General features: G+C 39.1%; 1 protein-coding gene across 1 annotated transcript in view; it reads left to right on the top strand.

Moving 5' to 3' along the window:
• CXHXorf66 (chromosome X CXorf66 homolog) overlaps positions 1-12,618 on the top strand; it is a 12,835-nt gene extending 217 nt beyond the window's left edge. The window contains 5 exon segments of the mRNA XM_032889499.1: positions 2,272-2,312; positions 2,315-2,357; positions 11,682-12,259; positions 12,262-12,359; positions 12,361-12,618. Of these exon segments, the coding sequence (XP_032745390.1) occupies positions 2,272-2,312; positions 2,315-2,357; positions 11,682-12,259; positions 12,262-12,359; positions 12,361-12,618 (1,018 nt within the window).
• The last annotated feature ends 3,814 nt before the right edge of the window (positions 12,619-16,432 follow it).

Genomic DNA, 16,432 nt, shown 5'->3' with positions numbered 1-16,432 from the left:
ACACTCTCTTCTTGTCCCTGTGTGTACTATACAAGTCTGGTGTATGACACACGTGCAGACAAAACATTCTTAAACAAAATGTAAATTTTGAAAAAGTCACTTGATAATATCCCTGCCAAAACTTAATGCTTTTCACGGTGAGATTATGTTGTCAGAGTCTGATGCAAAATGACAGTGATGTCCACAAACCCCAAAGACCAGCCTGAGCAAATAAGATACAGCAGTAACCTTAGCCAAAGAAACATTTCAGCCCACTCTGGCTGTGAAGGTTCATATTTATGTCTTATTCTTGTCCATTTGGACAATAAAATTGTTTAGATAGAAACCAAAGTAATGAATACATCCTACTGCTACTACTACTCCTAAGCTTAAAGTTTAAAAATGCTATTAAGTTATTGATTTAATATATTAGGAATGCCAGATTAAGAAATACACTGTTATAATTGGTCTACTATTATGAGGTCTTTAAGAATTTCTAGTGCAATAGCTTTCAGTTCTATGTTAAAATTCGCATAAGTACAGAGTACAAAAAGAATACGGAGGTAAAAAAAAAAAACACACACACACACGAATTCCCTTTCAGACAAACTTATATGAATAAATCTACTGTAGGACGTAAGTATCAGGGTTTTGTTTTTATTTGGATTAGTTGTTGGAATCGGGTTCTCACTGTGTTCTTCAGGCTTACTATTTCAAGTCCTAATGATGGCCTAAAATGTCTCTTCATTCTTAGCCTCTGAAGTGGTTGTTCCTAGTACACCATTGAGAATAACCATAGTTTTTCTTATTCTGTCCTGTTTCCTATCACATAAATTCATTTAGAAACACTTAAATTGACTCACCTATGCTCCTATGCTCAAAATTTTAGTTACTGCGATAATCCCCCATGAGTCAGAAGTAATACAAATAATACTATAGTGTAGCTAGAGATACAACTCACATTTGACATTTATAGCCAGGATATGTTCAGGAAAGAAAATTACACTGGAGGGCTCAGTGGGTAATGTACTTACTGTGCAAGTATGATGACTTAAATTGAGATCCCACATAAGGCTTGGCACATATAACCCCAGTGTTCCTACAGTGAGATAGGATATAGACTGGAGAATCCTGTAAACTCATGAATCTGATAGCTTGGGTATTCAGTGTAGCTATAAACAGAAGAGACCCTGTCTCGAGATAGAAGACAGGCAATAACACTCAAGTTTGTCCTCTGACCTTCACATGTATACTGTGGCATGCACAGACAAATCCATACTTCACAAATGGTACATACACATGGGAGGTATGGGGGAGGCAGGAGGAGGCATAGAGGAAAATAACTAGTTTTCCTCTGACCTCCACTAGGACATGTATGGGCACTCACGCTTGCATAGTCACATGTCCACATTCGCATACATTTATACACACACATACACATACACAAGAAAATTATAATGGATACCCATGTGTCCACATGCACATACACATGTACACAGACACATACACACACACACACATAGAGGAAATTTATGATGGATACTCACATGTCCACCTGCATACATGCACACACACACACACACACACACACACACACACACACACACAAATTATAATGGAAACATTTTTAAGCTTAAAAACCACTGAAGAGCTAGAGAGATGACTCAGTGGTTAAGAGTTAAGAACATTTGTTGCTCTCACAGATCTGGTTTAGTTCCTGGCACTCATATGGTGATTTACAAGCAATTATAACTCCAGTTTCAAAGTATGTGACACTGTCTTCTAACTTCTGTCAGGTTCCAGGCATACAGGCATATGTTGAATATAAATATATGCAAGCAAACACTCATACACATTAGGCAAACACATATACATAAAGTAAACAAGTTTTTGGTTTTTCAAGACAGGGTTTCTCTGTGTAAAAGAGATACATTTAAAAATCATTGAGAAAGGGATGGAGAGATGGCTCAGTGGTTAAGAGCACTGACTGCTCTTCCAGAGGTCCTGAGTTCAAATCCCAGCAAGCACATGGTGGCTCACAACCATCTGTAATGAGATCTAATGCCCTCTTCTGGTGTCTGAAGACAGCTACAGTGTACTTATATATAATAAATTAATAAATAAATCTTTTTTAAAAAATCATTGAGAAAGAGACCTGACAAGCCAATTTCAAAGTGGAAGTAAACTAGTTTACTTAACACATTTTGTGATGGTACAATTTTACAGTTGAAATCGTTGAATCGACAGGACAAATTGGATGATTTTTCCAGAAAAGCCTTCTCGGTTTCATAGTTGGAATTATGATCATAGCTTCACCTTTACCTGTTTCTGTCTACCCATTATAACTGTATGGTTGAGGAGGTCCAGTCACCAGGAGGGTAAGTTTTATGAACTTAAGAATGTAAAACCTGTGTGTGCATGTGTGTGGGTGTGGGGAGTATGGTATAGGTGCACAGGTGTGTGCTCACATACAGAAACCAGAGGAAGATTTCAGGTGTGTCCTTCTCAATTACTTTCTGCTTTATTGTATTGAGACAAGGTATATCACTAAACCTAGAGGCAGGCTCACAGGCAGGATGGCCTAGCCATCTTCCTGTCTCTACCTCTTTCCCATGCATGGACACACATGGATAAGCTGCCATACACAGCTTTTTCCATGGATTGTAAGTGAAAGATCCATGAGGATAAAAGACAGACAAGGGGACAAGCAACTCAAAAATAGTTCAAGCTTAAAAAATATTGTATTTTATATCTATGAGTGTTTGTCTGCATATACATACGTGCATCGTGTGTGTGCAGTACTCACAGACGCCAAAAGACTCTCAAATTCCACAGTGTGGGTACAATTAACCAAATCCAGGTTCTTCACAAGAACTGCAAGTATTCTTAATCACTAAGGGATGTCTCCAGCCCCAATAATACAGGCTTTTATTTGGGAGAGGGGCATTCTTCAGAAGAAATCTCTTTTGTAAGAATGAGAGCCCATGGGTTGGAGAGATGGCTTAGCAGTTAAGAAAACCAGCTGATCCACAAGAGGTCCTGAGCTCGAGTCCCAGCACCTAACATAGCAGCCCACAAACACCTGTAACTCCATGTCTAGGGGCTCTATTGCCCTCTTCTGGCCCCCACAGGCACCAAGCACAGACATGGTACAGACTTATGCAAGCAAAACACACACACACACACACACACACACACACACACACACACACACACACACACACATATATGTATATATAATTTAATTCTTTTTTAAAATTACAGGTGTAAGAGTCACTGTTTGCTTTACAATCTGGGGTAGTTATGGGACAGAAAATAGTAGAGGGATGATAAATTTTTGTTGTTTAGTCAAGTATGGTTGTACACATGTTTAATCCTAGTACTTGGGAGTCAGAGGGAGGTAGATCTCTAGGAATTTGAGGTCAACCCTGATCTATATAGTGAGTTCCATGGTGGCTAAGGCTACAAAATGAGACTCTTGTTTCAAACAAATGTCACCAAATAACCATTTACAGCTCACAGTTGGTCATTCCCAGGGTAATTAGTAAGCTATTTAAAGGATGTTAGTCGACTGATGAACATCTTTCATGGCCATCTCCTTACTACAGTTTGATAGAGAGAGGAAGGCAGGAATCTATAGAAGCAAGCTACTTCCATTCTGGAAATCTGATTATATTAGTTTCCAAAATTGTCACTATTCAGTCAACATGTCCAAGTTTTACAGAATGGCAAAACTATGGATAACATTTCTTTTTTTTTTTTTTATTAACTTGAGTATTTCTTATTTACATTTATAGTGTTATTCCCTTTTCCTGGTTGTTGGGCAAACATCCCCCCCCCCCTCCCCTTCCCTTATGGGTGTTCCCCTCCCCATCCCTCCCCCCATTGCCCCCCCCCCCAACAATCTAGTTCACTGGGGGTTCAGTCTTAGCAGGACCCAGGGCTTCCCCTTCCACTGGTGCTCTTACTAGGATATTCATTGCTACCTGTGAGGTCAGGAGTCCAGGGGTCAGTCCATGTATAGTCTTTAGGTAGTGGCTTAGTCCCTGGAAGCTCTGGTTGCTTGGCATTGTTGTACATATGGGGTCTCGAGCCCTTCAAGCTCTTCAGTTCTTTCTCTGATTCCTTCAACAGGGGATCCTATTCTCAAATCAGTGGTTTGCTGCTGGCATACGCCTCTGTGTTTGCTGTATTCTAGCTGTGTCTCTCGGGAGAGATCTACATCCGGCTCCTATCGGCATGCACTTCTTTGCTTCATCCATCTTGTCTAATTGGTTGGCTGTATAAGCATGGGCCACATGTGGGGCAGGCCTGAATGGGTGTTCCTTCTGTCTCTGTTTTAATCTTTGCCTCTCTATTCCCTGCCAAGGGTATTCTTGTTCCTTTTAAAGAAGGAGTGAAGCATTCACATTTTGATCATCCTGCCTGAGTTTCATTTGTTCTAGAACATCTAGGGTAATTCAAGCATTTGGGCTAATAGCACTTATCAATGAATGCATACCGTGTGTGTTTTTCTGTGATTGGGTTACCACACTCAGGATGATATTTTCCAGTAACATCCATTTGCTTATGAATTTCATAAAGTCATTGTTTTTGATAGCTGAGTAATATTCCATTGTGTAGATGTACCACATTTTCTGTATGCATTTCTCTGTTGAAGGGCATCTGGGTTCTTTCCAGCTTCTGGCTATTATAAATAAGGCTGCGATGAACATAGTGGAGCACGTGTCTTTTTTATATGTTGTGGCATCTTTTGGGTATATGCCCAGGAGAGGTATAGCTGGATCCTCAGGCAGTTCAATGTCCAATTTTCTGAGGAACCTCCAGACTGATTTCCAGAATGGTTGTACCAGTCTGCAATCCCACCAACAATGGAGGAGTGTTCCCCTTTCTCCGCATCCTCGCCAGCATTTGCTGTCACCTGAGTTTTTGATCTTAGCCATTCTCACTGGTGTGAGGTGAAATCTCAGGGTTGTTTTGATTTGCATTTCCCTGATGACTAAAGATGTTGAACATTTCTTTAGGTGTTTCTCAGCCATTCGGCATTCCTCAGCTGTGAATTCTCTGTTTATCTCTGAACCCCATTTTTTAATAGGGTTATTTGTCTCCTTGCTGTCTAACTTCTTCAGTTCTTTGTATATTTTGGATATAAGCCCTCTATCTGTTGTAGGATTGGTAAAGATCTTTTCCCAATCTGTTGGTTGCCGTTTTGTCCTAACCACAGTGTCCTTTGCCTTACAGAAGCTTTGCAGTTTTATGAGATCCCATTTGTCGATTCTTGATCTTAGAGCATAAGCCATTGGTGTTTTTGTTCAGGAAATTTTTTTTTCCAGTGCCCATGTGTTCCAGATGCTTCCCTAGGTTTTCTTCTATTAGTTTGAGTGTATCTGGTTTGATGTGGAGGTCCTTGATCCACTTGGACTTAAGCTTTGTACAGGGTGATAAGCATGGATCGATCTGCATTCTTCTACATGTTGACCTCCAGTTGAACCAGCACCATTTACTGAAAATGCTATCTTTTTTCCATTTGATGGTTTTTGGCTCCTTTGTCAAAAATCAAGTGACTATAGGTGTGTGGGTTCATTTCTGGGTCTTCAATTCTATTCCATTGGTCTATCTGTCTGTCTCTGTACCAATACCATGCAGTTTTTATAACTATTGCTCTGTAATACTGCTTGAGTTCAGGGATAGTGATTCCCCCTGAAGTCCTTTTATTGTTGAGGATAGTTTTAGCTATCCTGGGTTTTTTGTTATTCCAGATGAATTTGCAAATTGTTCTGTCTAACTCTTTGAAGAATTGGATTGGTATTTTGATGGGGATTGCATTGAATCTGTAGATCGCTTTTGGTAAAATGGCCATTTTTACTATATTAATCCTGCCAATCCATGAGCATGGGAGATCTTTCCATCTTCTGAGGTCTTCTTCAATTTCTTTCTTCAGAGTCTTGAAGTTCTTGTTGTACAAATCTTTTACTTGCTTAATTAAAGTCACACCGAGGTACTTTATATTATTTGGGTCTATTATGAAGGGTGTCATTTCCCTAATTTCTTTCTCGGCTTGTTTCTCTTTTGTGTAGAGTAAGGCTACTGATTTATTTGATTTAATTTTATATCCAGCCACTTTGCTGAAGTTGTTTATCAGCTTTAGTAGTTCTCTGGTGGAACCTTGGGGATCACTTAAATATACTATCATATCATCTGCAAATAGTGATATTTTGACTTCTTCTTTTCCCATCTGTATCCCCTTGACCTCCTTTTGTTGTCTGATTGCTCTGGCTAGAACTTCAAGAACTATATTGAATAAGTAGGGAGAGAGTGGGCAGCCTTGTCTAGTCCCTGATTTTAGTGGGATTGCTTCAAGTTTCTCTCCATTTAGTTTAATGTTAGCAACTGGTTTGCTGTATATGGCTTTTACTATGTTCAGGTATGGGCCTTGAATTCTATTCTTTCCAGGACTTTTATCATGAAGGGGTGTTGAATTTTGTCAAATGCTTTCTCAGCATCTAATGAAATGATCATGTGGTTTTGTTCTTTCAGTTTGTTTATATAATGGATCACGTTGATGGTTTTTCGTATATTAAACCATCCCTGCATGCCTGGGATGAAGCCTACTTGATCATGGTGGATGATTGTTTTGATGTGCTCTTGGATTCGGTTTGCCAGAATTTTATTGAGTATTTTTGCATCGATATTCATAAGGGAAATTGGTCTGAAGTTCTCATTCTTTGTTGGGTCTTTGTGTGGTTTAGGTATAAGAGTAATTGTGGCTTCATGGAAGGAATTCAGTAGTGCTCCATCTGTTTCAATTTTGTGAAATAGTTTGGATAATATTGGTACGAGGTTTTCTATGAAGGTCTGATAGAATTCTGCACTAAACCCGTCCGGACCTGGGCTCTTTTTTGGTTGGGGAGACCTTTAATGACTGCTTCTATTTCCTTAGGAGTTATGGGGTTGTTTAACTGGTTTATCTGTTCCTGATTTAACTTTCGTACCTGGTATCTGTCTAGGAAATTGTCCATTTCCTGCAGATTTTCAAGTTTTGTTGAATATAGGCTTTTATAGTAAGATCTGATGATTTTTGAATTTCCTCTGATTCTGTAGTTATGTCTCCCTTTTCATTTCTGATTTTGTTAATTTGGACACACTCTCTGTGTCCTCTCTTAGTCTGGCTAAGGGTTTATCTATTTTGTTGACTTTCTCAAAGAACCAACTTTTGGTTCTGTTGATTCTTTGTATAGTCCTTTTTGTTTCTCCTTCATTGATTTCAGCTCTGAGTTTGATTATTTCCTGCCTTCTACTCCTCCTGGGTGTATTTGCTTTTTTTTGTTCTAGAGCTTTTAGGTGTGCTGTCAAGCTGCTGACATATGCTCTTTCCTGTTTCTTTCTGCAGGCACTCAGCGCTATGAGTTTTCCTCTTAGCACAGCTTTCATTGTGTCCCATAAGTTTGGGTATGTTGTATCTTCATTTTCATTAAATTCTAAAAAGTCTTTAATTTCTTTCTTTATTTCTTCCTTGACCAGGTTATCATTGAGTAGAGCATTGTTCAATTTCCACGTATATGTGGGCATTCTTCCCTTATTGTTATTGAAGACCAGTTTTAGGCCGTGGTGGTCCGATAGCACGCATGGGATTATTTCTATCTTTCTGTACCTGTTGATGCCCGTTTTTTTGACCAATTATATGGTCAATTTTGGAGAAAGTACCATGAGGAGCTGAGAAGAAGGTATATCCTTTGCTTTAGGATAGAATGTTCTGTAAATATCTGTTAAGTTCATTTGGCTCATGACTTCTCTTAGTCTGTCTACGTCTCTGTTTAATTTCTGTTTCCATGATCTGTCCATTGATGAGAGTGGGATGTTGAAGTCTCCTACTATTATTGTATGAGGTGCAATGTGTGTTTTGAGCTTTAGTAAGGTTTCTTTTATGTATGTAGGTGCCCTTGTATTTGGGGCATAGATATTTAGGATTGAGAGTTCATCTTGGTGGATTTTTCCTTTGATGAATATCAAGTGTCCTTCCTTATCTTTTTTGATGAATTTTAGTTGAAAATTGATTTTATTTGATATTAGAATGGCTACTCCAGCTTGCTTCTTCTGACCATTTGCTTGGAAAGTTGTTTTCCAGCCTTTCACTCTGAGGTAGTGTCTGTCTTTGTCTCTGAGGTGTGTTTCCTGTAGGCAGCAGAATGCAGGGTCCTCGTTGCATATCCAGTTTGTTAATCTATGTCTTTTTTTTGGGGGAGTTGAGGCCATTGATGTTGAGAGATATTAAGGAATAGTGATTATTGCTTCCTGTTACTTCCTGTTATATTCATATTTGGATGTGAGGTCATGTTTTTGTACTTTTCTTCTTTTGTTTTGTTGCCAAGACGATTAGTTTTTGCTTCTTCTAGGGTATAGCTTGCCTCCTTATGTTGGGCTTTTACCATTTATTATCCTTTGTAGTGCTGGATTTGTAGAAAGATATTGTGTAAATTTGGTTTTGTCATGGAATATCTTGGTTTCTCCATCTATGCTAATTGAGAGTTTTGCAGGATACAGTAACCTGGGCTGGCATTTGTGTTCTCTTAGGGTCTGTATGACATCCGTCCAGGATCTTCTGGCCTTCATAGTTTCTGGTGAAAAGTCTGGTGTAATTCTGATAGGTCTGCCTTTATATGTTACTTGACCTTTTTCCCTTACTGCTTTTAATATTCTTTCTTTATTTTGTGCGTTTGGTGTTTTGACTATTATGTGATGGGAGGTGTTTTTTTCTGGTCCAATCTATTTGGAGTTCTGTAGGCTTCTTGTATGCCTATGGGTATCTCTTTTTTTTAGTTAGGAAGTTTTCTTCTGATTTTGTTGAAGATATTTACTGGTCCTTTTGAGCTGGGAGTCTTCACTCTCTTCTATACCTATTATCCTTAGGTTTGATCTTCTCATTGAGTCCTGGATTTCCTGTATGTTTTGGACCAGTAGTTTTTTCCGCTTATATTATCTTTGACAGTTGAGTCAATGATTTCTATGGAATCTTCTGCTCCTGAGATTCTCTCTTCCATCTCTTGTATTCTGTTGGTGAAGCTTGTATCTACAGCTCCTTGTCTCTTCTTTTGGTTTTCTATATCCAGGGTTGTTTCCATGTGTTCTTTCTTGATTGCTTCTATTTCCATTTTTAATTCCTTCAACTGTTTGTGTTTTCCTGGAATTCTTTCAGGGATTTTTGTGACTCCTCTCTATGGGCTTCTACTTGTTTATTTATGATTTCCTGGAATTCTTTCAGGGATTTTTGTGACTCCTCTCTATGGGCTTCTACTTGTTTAATTATGATTTCCTGGAATTCTTTCAGGGATTTTTTTTTGATTCCTCTCTGTAGGCTTCTTTACTTGTTCTCTAAGGAGTTCTTCACATCTTTCTTGAAGTCCTCCAGCATCATGATCAAATATGATTTTGAAACTAGATCTTGCTTTTCTGGTGTGTTTGGATATTCCCTGTTTGCTTTGGTGGGAGAATTGGGCTCCGATGATGCCATGTAGTCTTGGTTTCTGTTGCTTGGGTTCCTGCGCTTGCCTCTCGCCATCAGATTATCTCTAGTGTTACTTTGTTCTGCTATTTCTGACAGTGGCTAGACTGTCCTATAAGCCTGTGTGTCAGGAGTTCTGTATACCTGTTTTCCTGTTTTCTTTCAGCCAGCTATGGGGACTGAGTGTTCTACTTTCAGGCGTGTAGTTTTTCCTATCTACAGGTCTTCAGCTCTTCCTGTGGGCCTGTGTTTGGTGTTTACCAGGCAGGTCTCTTGCAGCAGAAAAGTTGGTCTTACCTGTGGTCCCGAGGCTCAAGTTTGCTCGTGGGGTGCTGCGTACGACCTCTCCGCGGTGGCAGCAACCAGGAAGATCTGCGCCGCTCTTTCCGGGAGCCTCCGTGCACCAGGGTTCCAGATGGCGTTTGGTGTTTTCCTCTGGCGTCTGAGATGTGTGCAGAGTGCAGTCTCTTCTGGTTTCCCAGGCGTGTCTGCCTCTCTGTAGGTTTAGCTCTCCCTCCCACGGGATTTGGGTGCAGAGAACTGTTTATATGGATAACATTTCATGACTTGTTTTGATTATATAGGTGAAACGAGGGAATAGTTGTATTTTTTGTAAGAATCTTTTGCTGGACAGGGGCTGTATTCTCATCACGGGGCTTATGGAGAAGTATAGGAAATTTTGGATGAGGAAGATGATGAAAAGAAAGGGTCATTTTTTCAATGCTCTCCAAGCCCACTAACATGTTCTTAACTACCTAACATTCTCCCCTTAAGAGTTGAGACCCTAATCTGGTTTACAAAGACGGATATCAAGTCCACTCTCTGTACTTTTGGGACTATATAAGAGCTGAGGATCTCCACCCTTGTCGACATTCACATATCAGAGATTAATCATCAAGGGGTCCAAGTTAGATTGATATAAATTGTTGCAGGATCATCTGAGGATAGATGGACAATGAGACAGGGTGTTTGGCATGGTCTTGGTGCAGGAAACTACAGTTGATGCTAATTATAGTTGCATCAAGTCTAGGAAATGGCCTTTTATTTTAGCCTTTTGTCTTATTTTCCGACTCTTACATACTTCTGGCCACCTCTTTCACAACATTCCCTTATTCTTAGAAGGGGTAGTATAAGTAACTTGCATGGAACTGGACTCACATCCATCACTTATTTTCTGCATTCTCCACTATTCATGGTAAAGAGAGGCTCCTTTGATTAAGGCTGAAGCTGCTTTTATGTGTGTGTATACACATAGGTATTTGTATTCATAGGTATTTAGAAAGCTGTATGCTACTATGTCAGTTTAATTAGTCATCAGAAGTACATTCCTCCTGTGTGTCTATTACCTCATCCTACCTGGGTCCTTAGTCAGTCTTACTGGTCCACTTCCCATCCCTCATATAGAAAATCTAGAATCCATTGAGAGAACAGTTAGTTGGCCCCATTCCCTCAACAGTCAAGCTGTTGTTGTGTAGGTAGGTAGATCTACCTTTTCAAACCGTTTCTTTATACTCCCTTCATTCCAGTTAATCCTTCTGCATCCCACACAGTCATCTGCTCAATTCCCACTCAAACTGCCCTCCCTCTCTGTCTAAACATTTCCACTCACAGTATTATCCTTCCCTACCTTTTTTCTACCTTTATTCAATCCTAATCCTTCCTCCCTAAGGCGTATAACACACACACACACACACACACACACACACACACACACACACACACTGTTATTTCTTTCTTTCTTGAGTTTCAACCCACAAGATATAAAGTACTAAAGATAGGATTCTCATATGAGAGACAAGTGACATTTGTCCTTTTTATCCTGAGTTACATAGAAATACATCTATTTCCCCAGGCAATTTCATTTATTTTTCATCTAAGTAATATTCGTGTGTGTGTGTGTGTGTGTGTACACGCACTATGTCTTTAATATTATTATTATGGATAACTTTGTGTCAGTCTATACACAGACAATAAGTACCTGATGCCTTTGAAATAGTAAAAATACTCTTTAAGGAAAGTTATGTATCATGAATTCATATACATGTGCAACAAAAGTTCAGCTCTCAGCACACTGTAATTTTTAATTGTATTTACTTTTCCTATATGAAAAAAATCCACACTCTGAGCTAGCACTATATTTTCTGATGATAGTAATCGTACTTTTGGTTTTAAATTGTGACATCCCAAGTTTTCTGCATTTCAGGCTCAACAAAGAAAATATGGCAGCTATATCATCATGGGTGTCCAAAGTATCAGCATGTCAACCTGATATGATAACTGAGGACATTCTAGAAGCTCAACCTCTGCTATTCAATTCAGACCAACTATCTGGGCCCTCATGTCAAGAGAAACATCTCATATCAAACAATATAGTAAAATCAATTCAGCCTTCAAGTCTAGAAAAGCCATGCATAACATCCAATGTACAAAAAACCACAAAATACATAAATATAGAAAAGTCATCTACATCATGCAGTCCAAAACCTTCAAATAGACTGTTAGAGTCAAAAAGGTCAATTAAGTCATCAGACCCCAAAAGATTATATAAGTCATCTCACATGGAAAGGACATGTAAGAAACACAACATTAAAAAGTCACAGAAGCTCACCCATGGCTATAAATTAGGTAACGTCAATTCATCCTGTTCAGATAAGCAAGTAACACCTTGGCTAGCTGTTCTGAAAACTTCAACTAAGCAAATCACACAATCTTCTTCTTCAATCCCATGTAAGCAAAGCATATCCACCAAACCATGCAGAATAAGGAAACCCAACCTGCCATTTGACATTTTCAGGTAAAAAGGCCAGAATAGAGGAAAAATTTTGTTACCCAAGCCACAGCAGCCAAAACTTGCCGACATTATAAGGAGAGATGCCTTGTATTGCAATACTTCTGGATTTCTTCTCAATGATCTTTCAGGGACAGAGAAGAACTATGCTGGAAATATTTGTGGCTCAATGAAAATGAAGCCTTGTCTCCACACTTTCTATGATACAGAATACAAGTACAATTATTATCATAAGAGTGTGAGCAATGATACTATGAAAATGTATGACAGTGAAGACAGTAACGCAGAGATAGTCATTATTTGTGACACAAGTCAAGATGCTATCACAAATAAAAAAACCTTCCGATATTAAGGACTTAAAACAAATTGATCTACATACACAATATCCACGTGTAATCAGTATCAAGTAAAGAGCTATTTATCTCTAAGGTAATTAAATTCATGGCATTACAAATTATTGTTGTATTTATCATCGCATCTCACGGGAACAGAATTCATCTGGTATATCTTTTTTTAATTTAGTGTATCTTATTTAGATGTGGTCACTTGAATGGGAATTACATTCTACCTGCACATACAAATCTAGAACGAAAGTTTAGGATGGATATCCTGAACTGTTCTTTCTCTTGCATTAGCTCTTAACAAAAGGCCCAATTTGACATTATTTACTTATCTTTTATTTTTTAGTGCTACAGCACTGAAACCTTGAGTATCTTGCGTGCTAGTCCAGTGGTCTACCGATCAACTTGGTCATCAATTAAATTTTTATGTTATGTGTATGGGTGTTTTGCCTCTATATAATGCTTGTGTACCACTCGTGTACCTAGTGCCCAAGGAGGCCAGAGGACAGCACTGGATTCCCTGGAACTGGGTGTTACAGACAGTTATGTTCTACCACGTGCATACTGAGAATAGAGCATGGGTCCTGTGGAGGAGCACTCATCCACTGAGACAACTCTTCAGCCCCTATACATATATTTTTTAATTTTTATTTTTAAAGTTGTGATCAAACCTGAGACTGTACATACTAGGTAAATGTTTCACCAGAGAACTATATTCCCACTCCCTGAAGTAATTTTAATTTAATACATGGTGCTGGTAATGGAATCCAGAGTGTTGCACAATTTAGGCAAGTCCTCTGCCACTGAGCAACATCCCCAGCACTACTTTTTAATGTTTATGTGGAAACCTCATAGTCTTTCTCTATGTGACATGGTGCCAGTTAGAAATTGTTCAGATCGAATACTTCTATTTGTCCCAATGTGGATGTGGTTGAAACTTAATGCTGCATATGATGGTTTGGGGACCTTCAGTCCTTGGGTGGCAATGCAATCATGAAAACAGTCACCAGGAATGAAAATAGGATCCGAAGAGCTTTGTCTCTGCCCTGTGAGACGATAGCACAAAAAAATCCCATCCACAACTTACAGAGTTGGTCCTCACAAGACATTTGCTGCTGCCTTAAGTTTGGACTTCTCAGACTTCACAACTCTGAGAAGTAAATTTGCTACTTACTAGCAACTCAGTTTATCTTCTTTTGTTATAGACTCTAAACTGATTCTTAATACTGCTTGCTTCTGGATGATTTAGAAAAATCCCTGACAACCAATTCTAACACCACACTCTCCTCTAGGGATTGACACCTAAATGGAACACGCCTAGAGCACACACTCCTAAAACACTCTTATATCAGTCTAAGGGTTGCAATTAAGTCATCGACCAACTTATTCTAGATAGAAAAAGCAAGGGGCTCATGGTGAAAACTACACATTGATTATAAATACTAAAATGAAAGTACATGTTGGGCTACAAAGGAAGGGTAGAGTTAAAACAATAAAATTGGGGGCTATAGAAATGGCTCATCAGTTAAGAGTACTTTACTTTAGCAAAAGACACAGAATCAATTTCCAGCACACACATGGCTATTCCCTTCAGTTCCAGGGAACACAACCTCCTCTTCTGACCTTTTCCATTTCTGCACATATGTAACATACATAAACTCATGCAGGTAATCACATATACACATGAATTAAATTAAAACAGTAAAATTTGGAATACTAAGGAAGACAAAGAGGATGGCTTGCATCTGGATATGAGACATCCAAACTGACAGGAGGAAAGATAGGGTTCTGAGCCAGTGTTAGTAGGCCAGATGGTTAATCTAAGCCCTATTTCACCAAGAATGTATGTTAGACACTATTTTATCCTTTGACATACTCTTGATCCTAATGCAGCGAATTGTAACAGAGTAAATTATCAGTAAAAGGTGTTCATATATTTCAGAAAAGAGACTTCCAGATTGCTCTGTGAACAAGTTCTTAAATATTAAATAACCAGGAACAACTACGGCTACAACTTGGTAATTATGACTAGGGTTAGCTCTATGGTGAATCTATAAGCTGACCACAAAATCATAAGAACAAAGAGAACATAGTATAGTACACAACTCTCAAGATACCTACAGAATGATGACTAGTGGGCCAATGAGTACCAGACAAGACTGGTAGCTAATGAAGTAGGAGCAAAAGATGAATAATTGAGGTCCCTTACCACCTCTAACTGGGTAAACAGCACGTGATTAGAACAAGATCATCTCCCTAGTTAAGCCAGAAGAACAAGCACAGAGCATGTGGCACTCTTAAGTTAGCCAAATAATAAAAATAACTAGTTTTTGTTCAGTTTTTACAATTTTTCTTAAATTATTTTATTTATGTATATTTCAAATGTTCCCCTTCTTCCTAGTCCCCCTCCCCCATCCTCTTTGCCTCTGAAAGGGTGGTCCACAACCCACCCGCTCACACACCCATCCACACCTACCTCACCCCACAGCATCACCCTTCACTGGAGAATGAAGTATCTTCAGGATTAGGCACATCCTCTCCTACTGAAGCAAGACAAGTCAGTCCTCTACTACATATGTACCCGGGGCAATGGACCACCTGTATATGCTTTTTGGTTGGTGGCTCAATCTCTAGGAGTTCTGAGGGGTCCAGGTTAATTGACATTGTTGTTCTTCCTATGGGTTGCCATCCCTTCAGTGCCTTCAACATTTCCCTAACTCTTCCATATGGGGCTCTGACCTCAGTTCAGTGTTTGGTTGTGAGTGTCTGCATCTGGCTCAGCAGCTGCTGGTAGAGCCTCTCAGAAGAAAACCATGCTAGGCTCCTGTCTGCAAGCACAACATGGCATGAGTAATAGTGTCAGGGTTTGGTGCCTGTGGGTGGGATGTATCACAAGTTGGGACAGTCACTGGATGGCCTTTCCTTAGGTCTCTGCTTCATTTTGTCCCTGCATTCATTTGGACAGGAACAATTGTCAAAACTATGAAAATGGGAGGGCCCCATCCCTCCACTGGGATCTTGTCTGGCTACTGGAATTGGTCTGTTCCATCTTATTGGTTTTCTCAAAGTACCAGCTCCTGGTTTTGTTGACTCTTTGTATAATTCTTTTTATTTCTATTTGATTGGTTTCAGCCCTGAGTTTGATTATTTCCTGCCTTCTACTTCTCTTGGGTGTCTTTGTGTCTATTTGTTCTTAAGCTTTGAGGTGTGACATAAAGTTGCTAGTGTATATTTTCTCCAGTTTCTTTTTGGAGGCACTCAAAACTATGAGTTTTCTCTTAGCATTGCTTCCATTGTGCCCCATAAGTTTAGATGTGTTGTGCCTTCATTTTCATTAAATTCGAAAAAGTCTTTAATTTCTTTATTTCTTCCATGAGCAAGTTATCATTGAGTAGAGCATTGTTCAGCCTCCATGTATATGTGGGCTTTCTGTTGTTTTTGTTGTTATTGAAAACCAACCTTAGTTCATGGTTATCTGATAGGATGCATGGATGGGGTTATTTCAATTTTCTTGTATCTATCGAGGCCTGTTTTGTGACCAATTATATGGTCAGTTTTGGAGACGGTACCACGAGGTGCTGAGAAAAAGGTATATTCTTTTGTATTAGGATGAAATGTTCTATAGATGTCTGTTAAATCAATTTGTTTCATAACTTCTGTTAGTTTAATTGTGTATCTGTTTAGTTTCTGTTTCCATGGTCTGTCCATTGATGAGAGTGGAATGTTGAGGTGCAATGTGTGCTTTGAGTTTTAGTACGGTTTCTTTTATGAATGTGGGTTCCCTTTGATTTGGTGCATAGATATTTAGAATTGGGAGTTCATCCT

This window comes from Rattus rattus, chromosome X (genome assembly GCF_011064425.1).
Source record: "Rattus rattus isolate New Zealand chromosome X, Rrattus_CSIRO_v1, whole genome shotgun sequence".
NCBI classification, from domain to species: Eukaryota; Metazoa; Chordata; class Mammalia; order Rodentia; family Muridae; genus Rattus; species Rattus rattus.
This window is presented reverse-complemented; position numbering and strand designations above follow the sequence as displayed.